The sequence below is a fragment of the Aythya marila genome (assembly GCF_965140915.1).
Source record: "Aythya marila genome assembly, chromosome: 3".
NCBI classification, from domain to species: Eukaryota; Metazoa; Chordata; class Aves; order Anseriformes; family Anatidae; genus Aythya; species Aythya marila.
In genome coordinates this window covers 86330528-86346326 of record NC_139044.1, presented here as the reverse complement: position 1 = coordinate 86346326, position 15799 = coordinate 86330528, and the positions used below count along the sequence as shown (strand labels likewise).

Genomic DNA, 15799 nt, shown 5'->3' with positions numbered 1-15799 from the left:
CCAAGAGGTGACTTCAGATCCCATCAGGGTGATGGGAGGTATGAAAGTCTCCCACAGTCCAGGTGAACAGCATAACCACAGGGTTATTTGGTATGTTTTGTTGTTGTTGTTGTTTGTTTGCTTGCTTTTGACTAGCTGGTCTTATGAATTAAGCCACTAGCTTTCCATTTGTGATATTTCTAACAATTTTCTTACACACAAAGTGGCCTTTGTAAAACAAAATTTTAAATAATTAGTCCAAATGCAAACTTTGACAATTCATTATTAGTATCATAGGCGCTTTATAAATACGTGCTCAATTATACATATTTTACTCTACAGTCCTTCTCCATTACATTTGCACAAATTACAGCAATTTTCACGAGAACATTTACTTTGGATTTTTGCATCCCCTTGTTCTTTATTTTTTATTATTTTTCATTCTGCCTTAAGATTTTTTCCACATATAAGCCTTAAAAAGAAATGAAAACTGAAATGATGCAAATACAAAACTTATTACTGGTATTCTCCGCTGCTGGTGGCATGCCTATAATCTATCAACTATTATTTGCCAGCATTGTCCAGAGGTCTTAAATAAAGTTATTGCCTCATGGTACTTGGCACTTAAACTCACAAGTAAAAAGGACTTCTGCCAGAAGTCTCTTCTGGCTTACATAGATATGAAAACATAAGGGGAGCTATACTGTGTCAGACTGGGGCCAGTTCTTCCCCAATGTTGTGTTGTTGATTACGGCTAGGGAGACGATACCAGAAACAGTACAGAGCCAGGGGTCCTGCCTGCAGCTTTGGGTCACCCTGGCAGCCTCAACACACAGGGATGCCCCAAGTTCCTTCCAGGCAGTTGGGATTAATTCATGGCCATGGAGGTAAGCTTTGCCAGTTATCCCGTCCTGGTTAGATACATGCTCCCGTGTGGAAGGAACAAAAATGAGGCATGAAGAGGTAAAATTACATGTTCAGGGGCCCAACAGCAGCATTATTGTTAGGATTTCTGTGGAACCTACCATTTTTACTGAAACCTGGTTTTGGTCTTCCTAAGAAAATAAATCCTTAGGGGAGATGTTGACTCAGATCTTGTCTCGCCCAACAATACAGCAAGTCAACCTCTCAATTATGCCAAACTGACAGAAATTCACTTGCATCCATTCCTCTCCCAGTTCTCTTCCTTCTGCCACCCCCACTCTACCACTGCCCTCAATTATGTACTCATATCTATAAGGAGAAGGCACCTGAGATCCTGGCAGGAATTACAGCAAAGGATTGAAAAAGCTTTGCATCTTTTTAGGGTTAGGACAGCTCCTTGTATAGGCTCACTGAGTCAGAACGGCACCCCAGATCAGATGGAACCCTGAGGTTCTTCACATAAGTTATTGAAAGTTATTTGACAGTGTAGAACAGGTCTTGAATAAACATAGTATGTCATATTCTTCGCTAGTCCTTCTGTACATCTCTGCAGTGGTAAACTTCCATTTATACATAAAGCAAATGCCCAGCATGTTCAAGCTTGAGTGCCTTTTTAGCATATATTTATACTTGTAAATAAGTGGCATCTGTCTAAAATGTTTAGAAATTCAGTGAAACCTGGCACGTTCACTAAAACCTGTTTCTAATCTTTCTGAATGAGGAAGCAATTTTCCCAACATGACCCCGATTCAGTTCTCATTTTCTTTGCCTAAAAAAATGACAACTTAAAAAGATGGCCTCAATAGAACCATGAACTGATATTTATTTCAGTAGTATAATAACTCTGAAACATGCCAAAGGCCCCTTAAATGTTCAAATTGTTACCTATTGCACCCTGGACAGAGTTTGGGTCCGTGAGTAGATTTTGAATGAAGTAATTTTTTCCCCCCATCTGACCCTGGGAGCATTTGAATTGATGATTTTAGCAAGCAAACTTGGTAGGAATAATGAACTACATATAGTTTTGTATAATAATTCTCTCTCAAGGGCTGTGAAGCTGATGCCTACTTAGAAATTTTGGAAGAATAGCTGAAACAACACATGATGCTATTTTATATAATCCCAGAAGTGACTGAAACTGGACAGTTTTGAAGACTATCCAAGTGTGAAGAGATGGATTTGGATTAGTCCCAGCTCATGGCAAGCCTCGCATTGTGTAAGACTCGCAATACTTTCACATTGTTTCTCCACAGTTCGATGTGGCTGTTTGTTCTCTCATTTTTAAGGTACCTTTGGAGCTATTTTGTTGGAGCTTGAGACCAGAATCATTAGTTAAAACATGAGCTTCAAGCAAGTTGCAGGGAACAGCCGCGGCCTTGCAGTCTTTACAGCTAGGACTGTAAAACAGGACCTGTAAAATGGATGACCTTCAGATTTACTTAACTGTGCAGAACTGGTATTTGTCACTGCCAGGTTTATTCATTTATTTCTTTTAATAGACTACCACAGAATTTGTAATCTGTGATCTACAAAAATATTACATTTGTAGGAAAAAAAAAAAAGTGTTTCCAAACTATACAGATAGTATGTCAGTTTAAAAGAAAAGAATAAAAACTGTTTATTTTTTTATTAAACTGTAGCCCTTGCCTTCTACATTATAAGATTAAAGGTTTAGAAATGCAATTACTGAAAAGTAGACAGAGAGTGACTCAGTGCTTTACTACAGCCAGTAATGTGCAGAAAGATGAGTAACTACTGTAGGCAATGGTGAATTCCCACAGTCCCGTTGGGCTGACTTTTCCTTTTTTTGGGTCACAATTTGGAAACCAGGACAGAGAAACAATGAACAGATGAAAAAACCTAAAGTCTGGGTATGAATATGGCTAAGAAATACTGGAGCAAAAGAAACAACAAAAAAAAATAATTGTGTAAAAGAACTTAATTTCCATACTTCAAAGGAACCACCGACAGATTACACAGTTGCAGGCCAAAGACTGTGCTGTCTGTTTGTACCATACACCTCACCCCAATATCTCAGTATAGGGCTGTTCTTATCACAGAATTTGGCCTTAAACTGGTAAATCACAGAGATTTATTAGCCCTGAACACTTCAGACTTTTGGCTTGATTGTTCTCTATACAAGAGATGGAGGCTCTGCCCTGCTGTCTTTCTGCCAGGTTCTTTATTTTACAGTCTCCATAAAAATCAAGAAAAAATGCAAACTGGAAAGGTAACGTACACAAAATCTCCAAGCCCTCTTGCACTCCAGCCTCTACACTTGCTTGGGTGCAATTAAATAAAGGGAAACAAAAATGCAAGTGCTCCCCAGTGAAAGACTTGGTGCTGCCGTCTCATGGGAAGAAGAAGAGGGGGAGATTGGACAAAAAAAAAAAAAGAAAAAAAAAAAAAGAAAAAAAAAAAGAAAAAAAAAAAGAAAAAAAAAGGCAGAAATGTAAAAAGGGAAAACAAAAGAAGATTTTCTAAAACCTGCTAACATCAACACTCCCATTTTTGTTTCAAGACGGCTGTGTGCTTTATTGCTTGCAGATTGGTTTCCTTTGCAGGTGATGCGGGCCCAGAATTACATCACCAGCAGAGCAGCCAAGAGCATCTCAGTGCCAGGATGACCGAAGCCGAGAGGAATGCATTATCACAGACCGCGGAGGGACTCGCCAGTGCATTCCTTGCTGGGGGTGCTGTGATGGGGGAGGCAGAGAGGAGATGATTTTACGCAAGGGCTGAAAGGAAACTTTGTAGAGGAAAGATCTGGGGTCACAGTCCTGCTGTCTCCTCTAAGCAGATCTAATTATGGTTGTGTACTTCAAAAAGAGGGTTTAACTAAAACCAGATTCAACAGGGCATTGCTTAGGGAGTACAGAATGAGTCCTCTCAGCCCTGCCTTTGAGGAAAGCGCAAAATGCCTCAGTGTGCAGGGAGCGCTGTCCCTTGTAAAGAATAACTTGAAGCCACAGCAAGAGAAGCAAGAACCAACTTAAAATCCTCATAGCTTCGATGATGATGCGTTTCATAAAAATGTGACCAGATGTAATATCGATGCATCCATATGAACAATGCTTACATTAGATACTTGGTGTGATTTACTGACACGCTGTGTGGTGCAGTAAAAGTCTCAGCAGTCTCAAGGATCATGCTGGAAATGATCAAATGACTCACAAAGCTGTCGCACAGATCACCCTCAGCAAGTTCCAACAAAGCCTTGCTGCCACATCGCACCATGTATGCAGCAAACAATGTCCCCTGCATCTGAAAGAACACCCCCCCCTCACATTTGGAAGACTTGCAGGCTATTTCTGCCATCCCGCGGGACCGCCGCAGCCGTCCTCACCACAGGCCTGTTTCTGAACCATTAAAATCAATAGGAGCTTTCCAGTGCTTTTAATAGAAGCAAAATATGCTGTCAACAAACTGGATTAGAAGAAGAGTACAAGACAAATTGTTCAGAGATTAGCACCTCTGAAAATGTCAGGATTTCAAACCTCACCTTTTAGGTTGAATCAAGAGCTTGAAGCAGTACCGAGGTTATGCAGAGCTCTTCCCCTTTTCAGGGGGGAAAAGGGCTGCTGATCAGACAAAAACATTTATACTCGATCCTAAAGATTTACTTTTTCTTCCCCTACGGTTCCCTAAAGAGGCCTGAGGGCTGGGACTCAGCAGCCCAGAGAACAACCAAATTTAACTTCATGTTGACCCAGTTTTGCACAAGAATTTTTGGGGGTATGGAAGTGCCCATAGCTGGTTCAGCTGCAGCCAGATCACCCAGTGACCAAGTTCATGCCACCAGCTCATTTCCTAATGTGCCACTGAAAACCAGGAGGGGTGCCTGTGCTGAAAGGACTAACTTCACCATTCCAGCTGCTGTGGGATCTCCTGATCTTCAGATGTCCAAGTCACGTTGTCAGTGCAGCTCCACACAGACCCCTCATCCTCAGAGACCCCTCACCCCACCATCTGCCACTAAAGGTCTCTGTGGAGGCCCGGGGGGCTCCAGCTCTTCTCCTTATTCCTCAGCCTAGTCATGAGGCTGCAGGGAGCGGGCTGATTTGCAGTCCTGGGGAGGGGAAGTAAAATGCCAAAGAAGATCTTGATGGTATGGAGAGAGCGGATGAGGTATACAGGTGTCGAAAAGGGTAATTTTGGTCAATTTTGGTAAAAATTGAAGATACTGTCCTTAACTTTCAAGACATACTCATCTTTATGCAATGATTTTAGCATACTATAGGGAAATTTGCAAAACACGTCAGCCACCATGTTTACAGAAGCACCTTCCACTAAAGGTATCAGATTTTGTTAATCTCGTTTTCTACCATTGTCCTGTAATGACTTGGCATTTTCCTACAGCCTTTCCACAGTTTACTCACAGAGCCAACACCAACAGCCAGGCCCTCCTCGCTGCTTCATTTTGCTCCTCCTAGCTGTCTACATTTCAAATATCCTTGTGTACAATTTTCTCTTTTTTATACCTTTCATGCATAATTATTCTTGACAAATCATGTTTTTCTCTCACTTCTTTCTCACTGTGCAAGGCTGGCCTAATAATTAGTTTCACATAGAGACTATTAGCTTTCATATTATGTTGTTGTGGATGGATTAGAGTTCATGTGTGAAAGTGTATGCAAATAAATATTCCAAAGTAAATGCATTATGAGAGTGCTGGAAATGCATTAGAACCAAGGGATATTTCTGCTCTTACAGAATTCCCCGTTTTATCTTGTTTGAACTCTCACAGGTCGGCAAAGCAGATGTGGCTTCTAAAAGCTGGTGTGGACAACACTAGTGAGGAAAGATTGGTAAAACACTGCAGGGGCAGAAATTATTCCTTGCAAACAGGACAGAAATTATGGCTGCTCTCATTGTACCAGACGGCTGTGAAATGGCTGTCCCACAGGACTGTTCTTCCTCCCGCTCACCCTGTCTCATTAACGTTGTAACTGCGAGTGCAGCAGCGCGGCTGACGGGCAAAGTTCACCTCAGTGTCCCTTTCTTTTTTTATGGCGACTACAAGTCTGCTCAGCTCTTAACAAAGTAACCCTTGGGCCTCAAAGCACAACAATAAAAAAAATATGTATATGGTGATACTTATAAAACAAGAATGCTAGGCAGGAGCCTATGAACTGCCTTTAGGCAGGCCAGTTCTCTGTCCCACTATGCACATTAAGTGAGCATGGTGTTGTGTTTATATATATATATATATATATACATATATACACACACACATATATATTAACCTACCACAATTTAATCTTTCTATTGCAAACTCTGTCATTTTGACAAAAATCTCTTGCTGGCTGCCATTACAGGGCTTTCCTGAGAAGTCATCCCATCGTCTGCTCTGTCCTGGAACACAGTCTTTGAACCACACTACTTCCAGTTTTCAAAACCTATGAAGATGCAGGCAAATCCTGAGTTTTATGTGCACTCGGCAAACAAAGATGAGGAGTTGAGGTCATTCAAAATATATGCTAGTGAGTGGTTTCCAGGCCATCCTGGCTTTTCTAACCTGCTCTGTAAGGGATGAAGGAGGAGCAGCCTAGAGAGGGAGGGTTCTGCATGCTGGTTTTCCACGTTTAGTCATATGTCACGTCCTCTCCACTTGGTTGCTACTAAACGTGATGTGATTTTTCTCATTAGTGCCTTGGACAAAGTGGATTAAATAGCAAACACCAGGTTTCTCTGGTCACTCAGCATAACCCAAAAGCACTGCAGCTCTTCACCTGCCACCACCAGTACAGAGGTACCATTGACTAAAGCTAGAGGATTTGGTTATTCTCAAAGATTTCAACACAAGTTCAAACTCAAATTCCCCCTTTTTATTGCTGTTTTTCCAAAAATTGTAGGGTATAGGAAAACTGGAGCTTCAAAGACACAGAACAGCAGGAAGAGTATGCAAAAATGCCTCTGGGATGGGAGTTGATATGCCAGCTATAGTAATGTGAGACAGAAATCTTTTAAATCAATTCATTAAAGGAAATTGGTTCAAAGCAAACAGTTTATAAACTCAGGCTGTTTAGTGGCCTTCAGGAGTTCAGCTGGAATAATAAGAAGGCAGCAACTGATAAATTAAAGTGAATTTAAAATGTAAAGAGAAATGTAAATGGTATTTTAATATAGCCTTTACTTTTGTAGCAATTCAGTTGCCTGCATCTCCACACATGCACAGATATTCATCATTGAGAAAAAATGACATCTAAGAGAATCAGATATGAAATTACTCCTTACTTGCAAATACAACAGATTTTTTATTTTCTCTTAAGGGAATAAAATTGTTAATATGCAGACACATTTTTGTCCTTTAAAGTTTGCCAGTGAACACAGGAAGACAAAGAGCCAGAAAAACAGCAGCTATTAAACAAGGAAATACGGTCACTTTAGCTCATGTGCCACCTACTCAAAGCTGGCACTGAACAGAGCTCAGGAAATTCACTAAACAATTTAGCTCCTGGCTTTTTGAAAATGTCTGCCACCAGACTGTGGTTTCCTCAAAAGCATTTCTTCTTTGAACTTGCCTTAAGTATTCTTCCCAGAGCTTTTTTTTTTTTTTTTTTTTTTTTTTCACCAAACTTTTTGGTTTGATTTCAAGTAGTTTGGTATGAGCATGACATTTCATATTGCAAAACTCAGACTGTTGCCGAGTGCTTGTTTTTCACCTAAACTATGTGCTGCAAAAGGTGTCCTCTTTTGACTTAGAGGATAAATTACTCCTACAATGAGGACTAATACTTGAAGGGAAAAAAACTGAGCGTTGAGCCTGTTAGATAAAGACCTTCAGGTAGTCCGTCACAGGCTGGGCACATTTTATAAAACATGAAAATATTTTCTTCCAGGGGGATGTAGATCTTGCCTGAGGTAAACCCATTCAGAAATATGAAAAATAATGCAAATTGTTAGTGACTTTACAAGCCTAAATGTGAAGGGCATGGCAAATTCCCTACCATTTGTGTGCCAACAACCAAATGGTTGTTTTCCTTACCCATTCCTCCCACAGTGACACAGTGCCCTGTCCTTCACAAAATGCAGAACTCAGCTGAGCAAGCCAGCTCAAACCTTAGCCAACATAAATAACATCTGATCTCTCAAAAGCTATCAGGAGATGAACCCAAAATGGGCATGAGTAAGTCAAAACAAATTCATTTTTAAATTCAAGCGCACACTGCAGGAATGTTCAATGGTGTTCTTCCAGCCCTAGACTTGCACAGTAATGTACTACTAACATGAGAGGACTGACTTTTACCAATGGTTTACATGAGTTTATTGCCATTTAAACACAGGAAAGACCAGACGATGTCACTGCTGAACTGAAAAATACTGGGATATCAAGGGTATTCTTTGCACTGTCATTGGTACTCACCTTTCCCGCTCCTGCTCCAAGAGGTTGGTAAAGTCATCGCTCTTGTTCATGTAATCTGTATGTTTATGCTTCTCATTTTCAAGCTCATAAACTGTGCGGCGATGGCATTTTTCTGCCAAAAGAAGCTGTTCCAGCATGCGTCGATATGTCTCCTTCTGCTTTTCTTCAAGCCTGTCCAGCTGGGTTGTAGGAAAGGAGAATAGGTTATTTTAGAGGTTTCCTTGCTTACTTCATCTGATTTATTAACAAACAGTGTCATGTTCGGTAAATGCAAGTCCCAGAATTTTACATCCTGCACTTTACATAAAGCAGTGCCTAAAAATAGGAGTAACTGTCCTGTAAAAATAATTTTTTTGGACAACGCGTTTGCAATAAACATTTACATCATTCTTGGATACACAAAGGACAGGGATTCATGTGGTTTTAGGGTAACAAACAATATTGCTGCAGTGCAGAATGCCTCCCGTGACAAGGTGCTGCATGCACTCTCCTCATTTCACATGGGAACAGCAGTAACAAATCCCCAGGAGGAATACATGCTCTCAGACCCTAGGACCCCAAGTTCAAGTACCTCTATAGGGACATGGGCACCTATGTGAGTAGCAAAATATAAGCTCAAGGCTGAAATTTGAACTTCATCGTCAACACAGTTGTACCTGTAGGACTGCTGAGATAAAAAGTCTGAATGTAGTGTGCTCTCCCCACCTGGTGCCCAACCCCTGTGGGAGTTGCATCTCACTCTGCCCCGGCTTCACCAGAAAGCTGCTGTTTCACAGGGTGCCTCTGCAAACTGGGGGAAATAGGAGAGCAGGAGGGCTGCAGCTGCTCTTAAGCAGCCCTCCAGAAGCTGACCACGACAGTCAAAAAGAGTTGATCCATTTTGTAAAGGAACCTAGCTGGGTGCAGCCTTTGAGAGTAAATCTTTTGCACCATCCTATTTTAGCTCCCACATAACCTCTGTGGACCTAAGCATGACAGAAGTTACTGTAGACTGAGGTTCCTGTCAAATTATCATCTTCTTTAGACAAAAGACCTGCTAAGTTCTTTTACTCTTGATAGCCAGTATTTCATGCATGTTCCCAAATGCTAATGTCTGCTTTCCTTATTTACTATCACCCCCCTAAAATCCCAGAAGATACTGTAATAGGGGTGCAGAGTATAAAGATGCCCTGTGGTAGATACAATTCCTGGTTAAACAGTAAATGTTCTGAACCAAGGAACTATGAAGAGTTGGACAGATGCTACAGTGCACTGTACGGTATGTTATTGCGTGCTCTTTCTCCATGCCCTGGACTGTTAAGAAACTATAACCATAAGCAGTGGTTGCTTATTTTGGCGTTCACACTGGCCTCAGACATTTCCAGGTCTATTCTACATTTATTTATTGCTTAGATTTTAAACCAAGGGTTTAAATCTTTGGTTTAATGTCCTGCAGATCTCCTTTAGGGCTGAACTGACTTCACAGCCCTGGAACTGAAGAGACATAAAATGATTAGGGATTTGTGATCCCGTAAACATAGTCAAAACCAATCTCTGTTGGTCTTCTTTCCCTAACTACTGCTGTGATAGAGCTTTAGTATGCCAAGAAAGTCACAGAGCACTTACCAGTGCTGTGAGCAATAGAGGTTGGAGCTTATAATTGAAAGGAAATTTGGAAAACAAAAAAGCAACACCCAAAGATTTTGTTCTCATTTACCTGCACCAGCCCTAAGGAGCATACAAGGTCCATATTGTTTGTGTTCAGACCCAATGATTTTGCTTACAGTTTATTCTGACGGTTGAGAGAACAAGTATATTCAATTTTTCTTCAATTTTGTGTAATTTGCACAAGAATTTTATTATTCTCTTGTGAGCTTTGCATACATGCAAAATACACAGAGTTTCCCTTTTTGTTAGGATTCCCCCCTGCACAGACTTGTAGATGCAAATCAAGAAGTTATTACCTCTGAAATTGGTTTCTCATAGACATCTTCCCCTATAGATTTTTCTTGGGCAAGGATGGCATCTCTGTGTAGCACTCGCAGCACACTCTCTGGAGCGGCAGACCCATAATGAGCTTCTAAAACTTCAGGTTTGGTTTTCTCTGTCTTCAGCATGTGGATCACATCCTCTCTTGCCTGTAACATGGCAAATCAGTACCATAAGCCAACGTGCTAACCAACAAGGGAAAGAAGGAAAATAGGGACATTTCATATGTACAGACTGCATACACGAAAATAGCATAAATGAGAAGAATGCTGGGCTGCCAATGCAAATATAAAGCTTTGGGAGATATCAGAGTAAACACAATCTGTGTCAAGCAAATGTAGTCCCTGCAGGCATTAATTATTCTATTCCTGCCTGTCATTACATTTGAATGCGGTGGGTTTTTATCTGAGTTGAAAGTAAAGCCAAGGAAGCATTATTAGTCTTCATGTATTTTTTCACTTATTCCCTGTCCATGCTGTTTACTGACTGCAGTAAGGGGATGAGTAAAAGAAGAAGCACAAGTGTACTGAATTAATATTTCTCAGACAGCCTCTAGTCAAGTATTTCCCCTGTATTAGCCCCCTGTCTGACTTTGTGACTACAGGTTGTCTTCAAGTAGCTTTTTAAATAAAGTTTTCTCAGTTTAGTTTGCTTAAAAAAAAAAAAAAAAAAAAAAAAAGGAGCTCCTTGGTTTGTCTGGAGGGCATATCTCTCACAAGCCGAAAGGGATACAAAGCAGAAGGGTACATGCACCAATTTTTCTTTTGCTTGCCTTTCAGATATTCAAGCATGTGAGCTTGGGAAGCAAATTAAGAGCTAAGGAAAAGTTTGGATGTTTTAGGAAAAATCTCTTGCAAATCCAGCCCCTATATAAGCAATGACTGTTTAGGATTTATGAACTGGCCAAAGCTTCATGCTTTTCCAGTGTTCGTAATGGCAGTCTATATTATCCCTGTAGCAAATCTTAAATCTTTACCCAATACCACAGAGACATCACAGCTCCACAAAACCATCTGCTTTTGAAATGAGCAAGGAAATAATCTCAGGAAATGACAAAGACCATTTAATCTTTTCTTAATAAAATAGAGTAACATGAAAATAAATAAAAAATGAGCTTGAGGCAAAGATCATGCCACTCAATTGAGAACTAGGTGAATTATAAACAGCTAACTGTAGGGGCTTACCCTGTACAACATTTTGTAACCTTAAGTAGTAGCTTTACATGTCACTCTGTCTGCAAGATACAAATAACAGACTGGAATGGTATTAAAGTTTTTTCAGCATGAGTGTGGGAAGGGTGCATCGCTCACAGATGTCAAAACTACAAGTGAATTATGCAGGCCAGTCACAAGGAGTGCCAAGAGAGCCTGTCCACCTCCCTGCCTCACATCCTCGGAATATGCCACTCTCAGAACAGAAAAAAATGATATTTTAGGAAAGTTTTAGTTTCAAGAACATATCATTTTTTATATTCCTGTAAAAATAACAGTTATCTTAATGTCTTTGTTACTATGAGGCTAGTGCTTCTAGTCTGAGAAATGTTTTTTTCCCTCCATGGTGAATGAATGCAATAACCATCACCTGCTCTGGCAAGGCAGAGAGTAGGAAACCTCTCTGTCCCATCACCTCACTACAATCAGCAGACAATGACTACACTGGGTTCCTAAAATAAATGGTCAATTCTTCTTGTTGGCACCTACCTCTTCTGGTTAGTACCTACTGCTGAACCCACTAAATAGCACCTGAGGACCTTGGCTTCAGTTTCCTGGCCATGTCTGTGTTATCTCAAGGCATGAACTCGGTGTCCCATTGCCAGCTCCACACCGCAGGCATGCTTATGGGGAACACTGAAAATATGGGGACAAAGGAGGCAGCACCTTTTTGCCCTGTGCACCAAGGGCCACGGACACAACCATGCTGAAACCTTGGCACATTTTAGTGCTGAGCACAGGGAGCTCCAAACCCCCACTTCTCAGGAACAGACCCACCTGGGAGCCTCGGCTAAGGGAGGGGGGAAAGGGAAGGAAGGAGGGTGAATTCATTCTCTCCTGTTGCAGCTGTCGGGCCCCACATGGCATAATTAAACATTGACAGGTAAAGCAAACAGAGACAACTCCGGTGTGGTGATTTAGTGCCAGTAAAGCTGACAGATGGACCAAACTGCCCTTCCCAGTGAGTACGTTAGCTCCTGTCCAGTTACACACGGCTGTGCATACTTTCCTTCCAGCCTCATTAGTCTTTAATCATTGACGACTGAAGTGGAGCAATGTTAGCAGGAGGGAATGAGAAAGTCCCTGAAGCATTTTAAAACTCGCCAGTTAAGAGAGGTTTCTGGATGTTGAAGGCTTGGGTCCCCTAAGAGCCATCAGGAGAGATGTCAGGAAGCAGGTGAACAAAGGACTGACACCCCAAGTCAGAAAGGGGAAAGTGTCCAACTTCAGACAGAGCTCTGAAGGTTTGAAGGTCCTTATTCACAGAACCACCGAATGGCTGAGGCTGCCAGGGCCCTCTGGAGGCCATCTGCTCCAACCCCCTGCTCTAGCTGGGCCACCTAGAGAAGGGGCCCCCAGACCACGTCCAGTTATTCACTTTGCCATCTTTAAAGGAAAGCTGTGATGCTCTAAGCTCCAGAGCACAGAGCAGAGCCTTGGAAACCCTGAACAGAGAGGCCCCTCACTGCAGGTTGAGGAAAGGGTTGCCAGCCTGTGGGACAGGTTGGGTGGCACCTGCCCCCTCATGTTCCCCTTTGTGGGCACTCGGGACATGGATGACGATAGCATGGCAAGGTGCCTTCTGCCTTTTCTGGGTTTGGCCAGTACTCTGTCATTATCTTTTCAAGGGTATCGCCTACTTCACCAAGTATTCTGTTTCCATGGATTTATGATAACAGTTTGTGAAAAGAAAACTAACAAACAGACACTCGGGTTGCTAGGAAGCACTGGAGAAAAAAAAAAATGAGGCCTTGTGCTAATAATAAACCGGAGGGAAATTTCCTTTTATTTGGTCAGAGACAAAGCCTCAGTACAGAAAGATTCTGCAGTGCAGCTACCCCATGTCAGGGTAGTTATGTCCTAACTTCCCATCAACCTTGGGATTTGAAAACCCCAATTAACCTCTCTGAAGCTCTTTCAGGATAAATGTACAGGGAAGGAGATGAAACTGCAGGCCTGTATAATTCATGATTTCTTGTTTCCTCCAAATGACTAATTTTCCACTGAAACTAGAAGACCCAAAAGAAGATGTTTTCTTTCCGTGTATGGGGAACAGCTATCACCGTATTAAACCTCAGGACACAGAACATTTCCAGATAACAAGTTAGAATAATCCTGGGGAGGAACATTTGGGTTACTTCAACACATGTACCTGCAAAGAGTTACAAGAGGTCCCTCTTCCTAGCTAGGAAGAGCTATACTGGCAAGCTGTCCCTTCTGATGGACATCTACTTTATGTGCTTCCATTGCCTCAAAGCACAATGCTGTTTAGCATAAATCATAAGCTAGGAGACAAACAAAGGAAGAGATTTCAAATGGGAAGTAAACTTGTATATAAATCACAGGCTAAAGTTCTTAGCTATTATAGTGACAGAAACATTGTGCTTGGCAAAGGAAAACCCTCTCTCATGTCCATTTCTTTCTGGTGGTGCTCTGATGAGAGAATACTACAATTATTTGAGTAAGTCCAGAAGACTGCAAATAGCCAGAGAAGGTCTTGAAAGCCAAGATACAGAATTTAGAAAATAAGTGTATTTGCCTCTTTAGCATGTTGTGACTTAAATTGTCCTCCAGAAAACTTGAAGATAAACTTCTTTTTTTACTGTTGAGATTGTGGTTTCTCAGAAAATAAACACATTTTTCTGCTAACAAAGTGCTCTGAAACAGTTCATCCTCTAAACTGTAGGAATGATCAAGTCAGATGAATGAGCAGTTCAATTTGACCTCCTAGAAATACTCTCAAGGCAAGAAACACAAATGGCCATATAGGTTGAGAGGTGTTTTTCCACATTCGTTTTCTTCAGGAGCAAAGCCTGCTTAGAGCCTCCCTGTTCACCAAACTCCTACTGTCCCTGCTGAGAGAGGAACTGCAACGTCAAACTGTATCATCTGTCTAAGCCTCGTTTTGTCCTTACTGGAGGTGCCCAAATCTAAAGGATGATGACCTCAAGTCTCTAGTAAATCCACAGAGGGGCTGAAATTCAAACACTGATGTCTTGCAGAGCTTCTCCTGCTCTCCTGTCCCACTTCCCTACTGCCCAGTGGTTGCAGCACCTACTTAGGTGACAGGGTCGGTGTTTCTACCTGGGAACAGGAACTCCCACAGCACAATGCTCTCCTCCCCTCAGGCCTGCACGCTGGCTGCCCCACTGGAAGGCCAACGAGAGACCACTTTTCGCATGGTTACCCTGAAATACTCACTTTTTGGCAGAATAAAAGAGAAGGGCTTTCTTCTGCTTACAGGCTTGAGCAGAGCAGGGGTCTGAGTTCCAAACCTCACTTTAATACGTGCCTAGTAAAATATTTAAATGATATAGAAGGGATGTAAAGAGGTCCCTGCATAAAATTGAAACCATTTAGGAAACAATAGCATGACTCTGCTGCTTGTAAAAGGGGACTGGCAGCCTAGCAACCAAATTCCTGGTCAATGGAAAGACTGTTACACAAGCCCAGCATTCGGACGTGCTTCCTCCTCCTGCACTGCCCTGCCAATTTACCACAGCCCTCTCTCCCCATTCCCACAGTCTTTGGCCTCTCCCGTGAGACTGTGAACAAAACTTAGCACCCACTAAACGGGGAATTTTTGCGATAGCCCATTTGTCACCTGGGAAATGGGACTGGGCTGGTCAAACTCGTTTCATATAAGGCATCTAGTAAATTGGGAAAAAAATTCAGTTGCATTCAAGATGGGCCAAATGGATTCAAAGTAATCACTGTCAGATGAGAGGAAAATCCAACTTGAGATCCTTTGCCAGGCCATTTACTAAACTGTTCTCATGAATTTTGTTTGTTCATAAGTTGTCTTCCTGCAAATTCACAGTGTTACTGCTCTCTAAATCTGTAACCATGTCCCTTACAGTTCAGCGTTCAATCTAAAATACATCTAATGACTTCAGAGCGACCTAAACACTTCAATAACATGATGAGACTCCTCTCAATTTATTGAAAGTAGTTCTGAAAATTCAGGACCAGGAGCAGAGCTAAGAGGGAAGGAATACACTAATACAATATTTGGAAGTTCTGATATTTCCATCTTTTGAGTATTTCTTTCCCAGTTATCATGACACCCTATTATGCCTGCATGAGTGAAAACACCAAGTAACAGAGGTTTAATGTTTATGAAATCATGTTTTTCTTGCTAGTGATTAATGGCAAGAAATAACTATAAAACCACAGACAGGAACCTTAATTTGTTACTTGTGGTGTTGTTACTTGTGCTTCACACAGCTCAGGTTATTAATAGTGCAACAGCTGCCCCGCACTGCATCAGAAACTAGATAAGGTCACAGGTTCTCCATGCAATGTTGTGATCTTCCCAGTGTCTGATTTCCTAAATTCCAGCAGACTTCGC

General features: G+C 41.6%; 1 protein-coding gene across 4 annotated transcripts in view; it reads right to left on the bottom strand.

Annotated features, from left to right (window-relative positions):
• Positions 1-15799, bottom strand: part of FILIP1 (filamin A interacting protein 1) — a 103154-nt gene that overhangs the window by 32052 nt on the left and 55303 nt on the right. For all 4 annotated transcript variants that reach the window (XM_082755603.1, XM_082755604.1, XM_082755605.1 and 1 more), the window contains 2 exons: positions 10213-10386; positions 8270-8448 (listed from right to left, as the gene is read on the bottom strand). In XM_082755603.1, coding sequence (XP_082611729.1) covers positions 8270-8448; positions 10213-10386 — 353 coding nt within the window. The remainder of the gene's footprint in view (positions 1-8269; positions 8449-10212; positions 10387-15799) is intronic.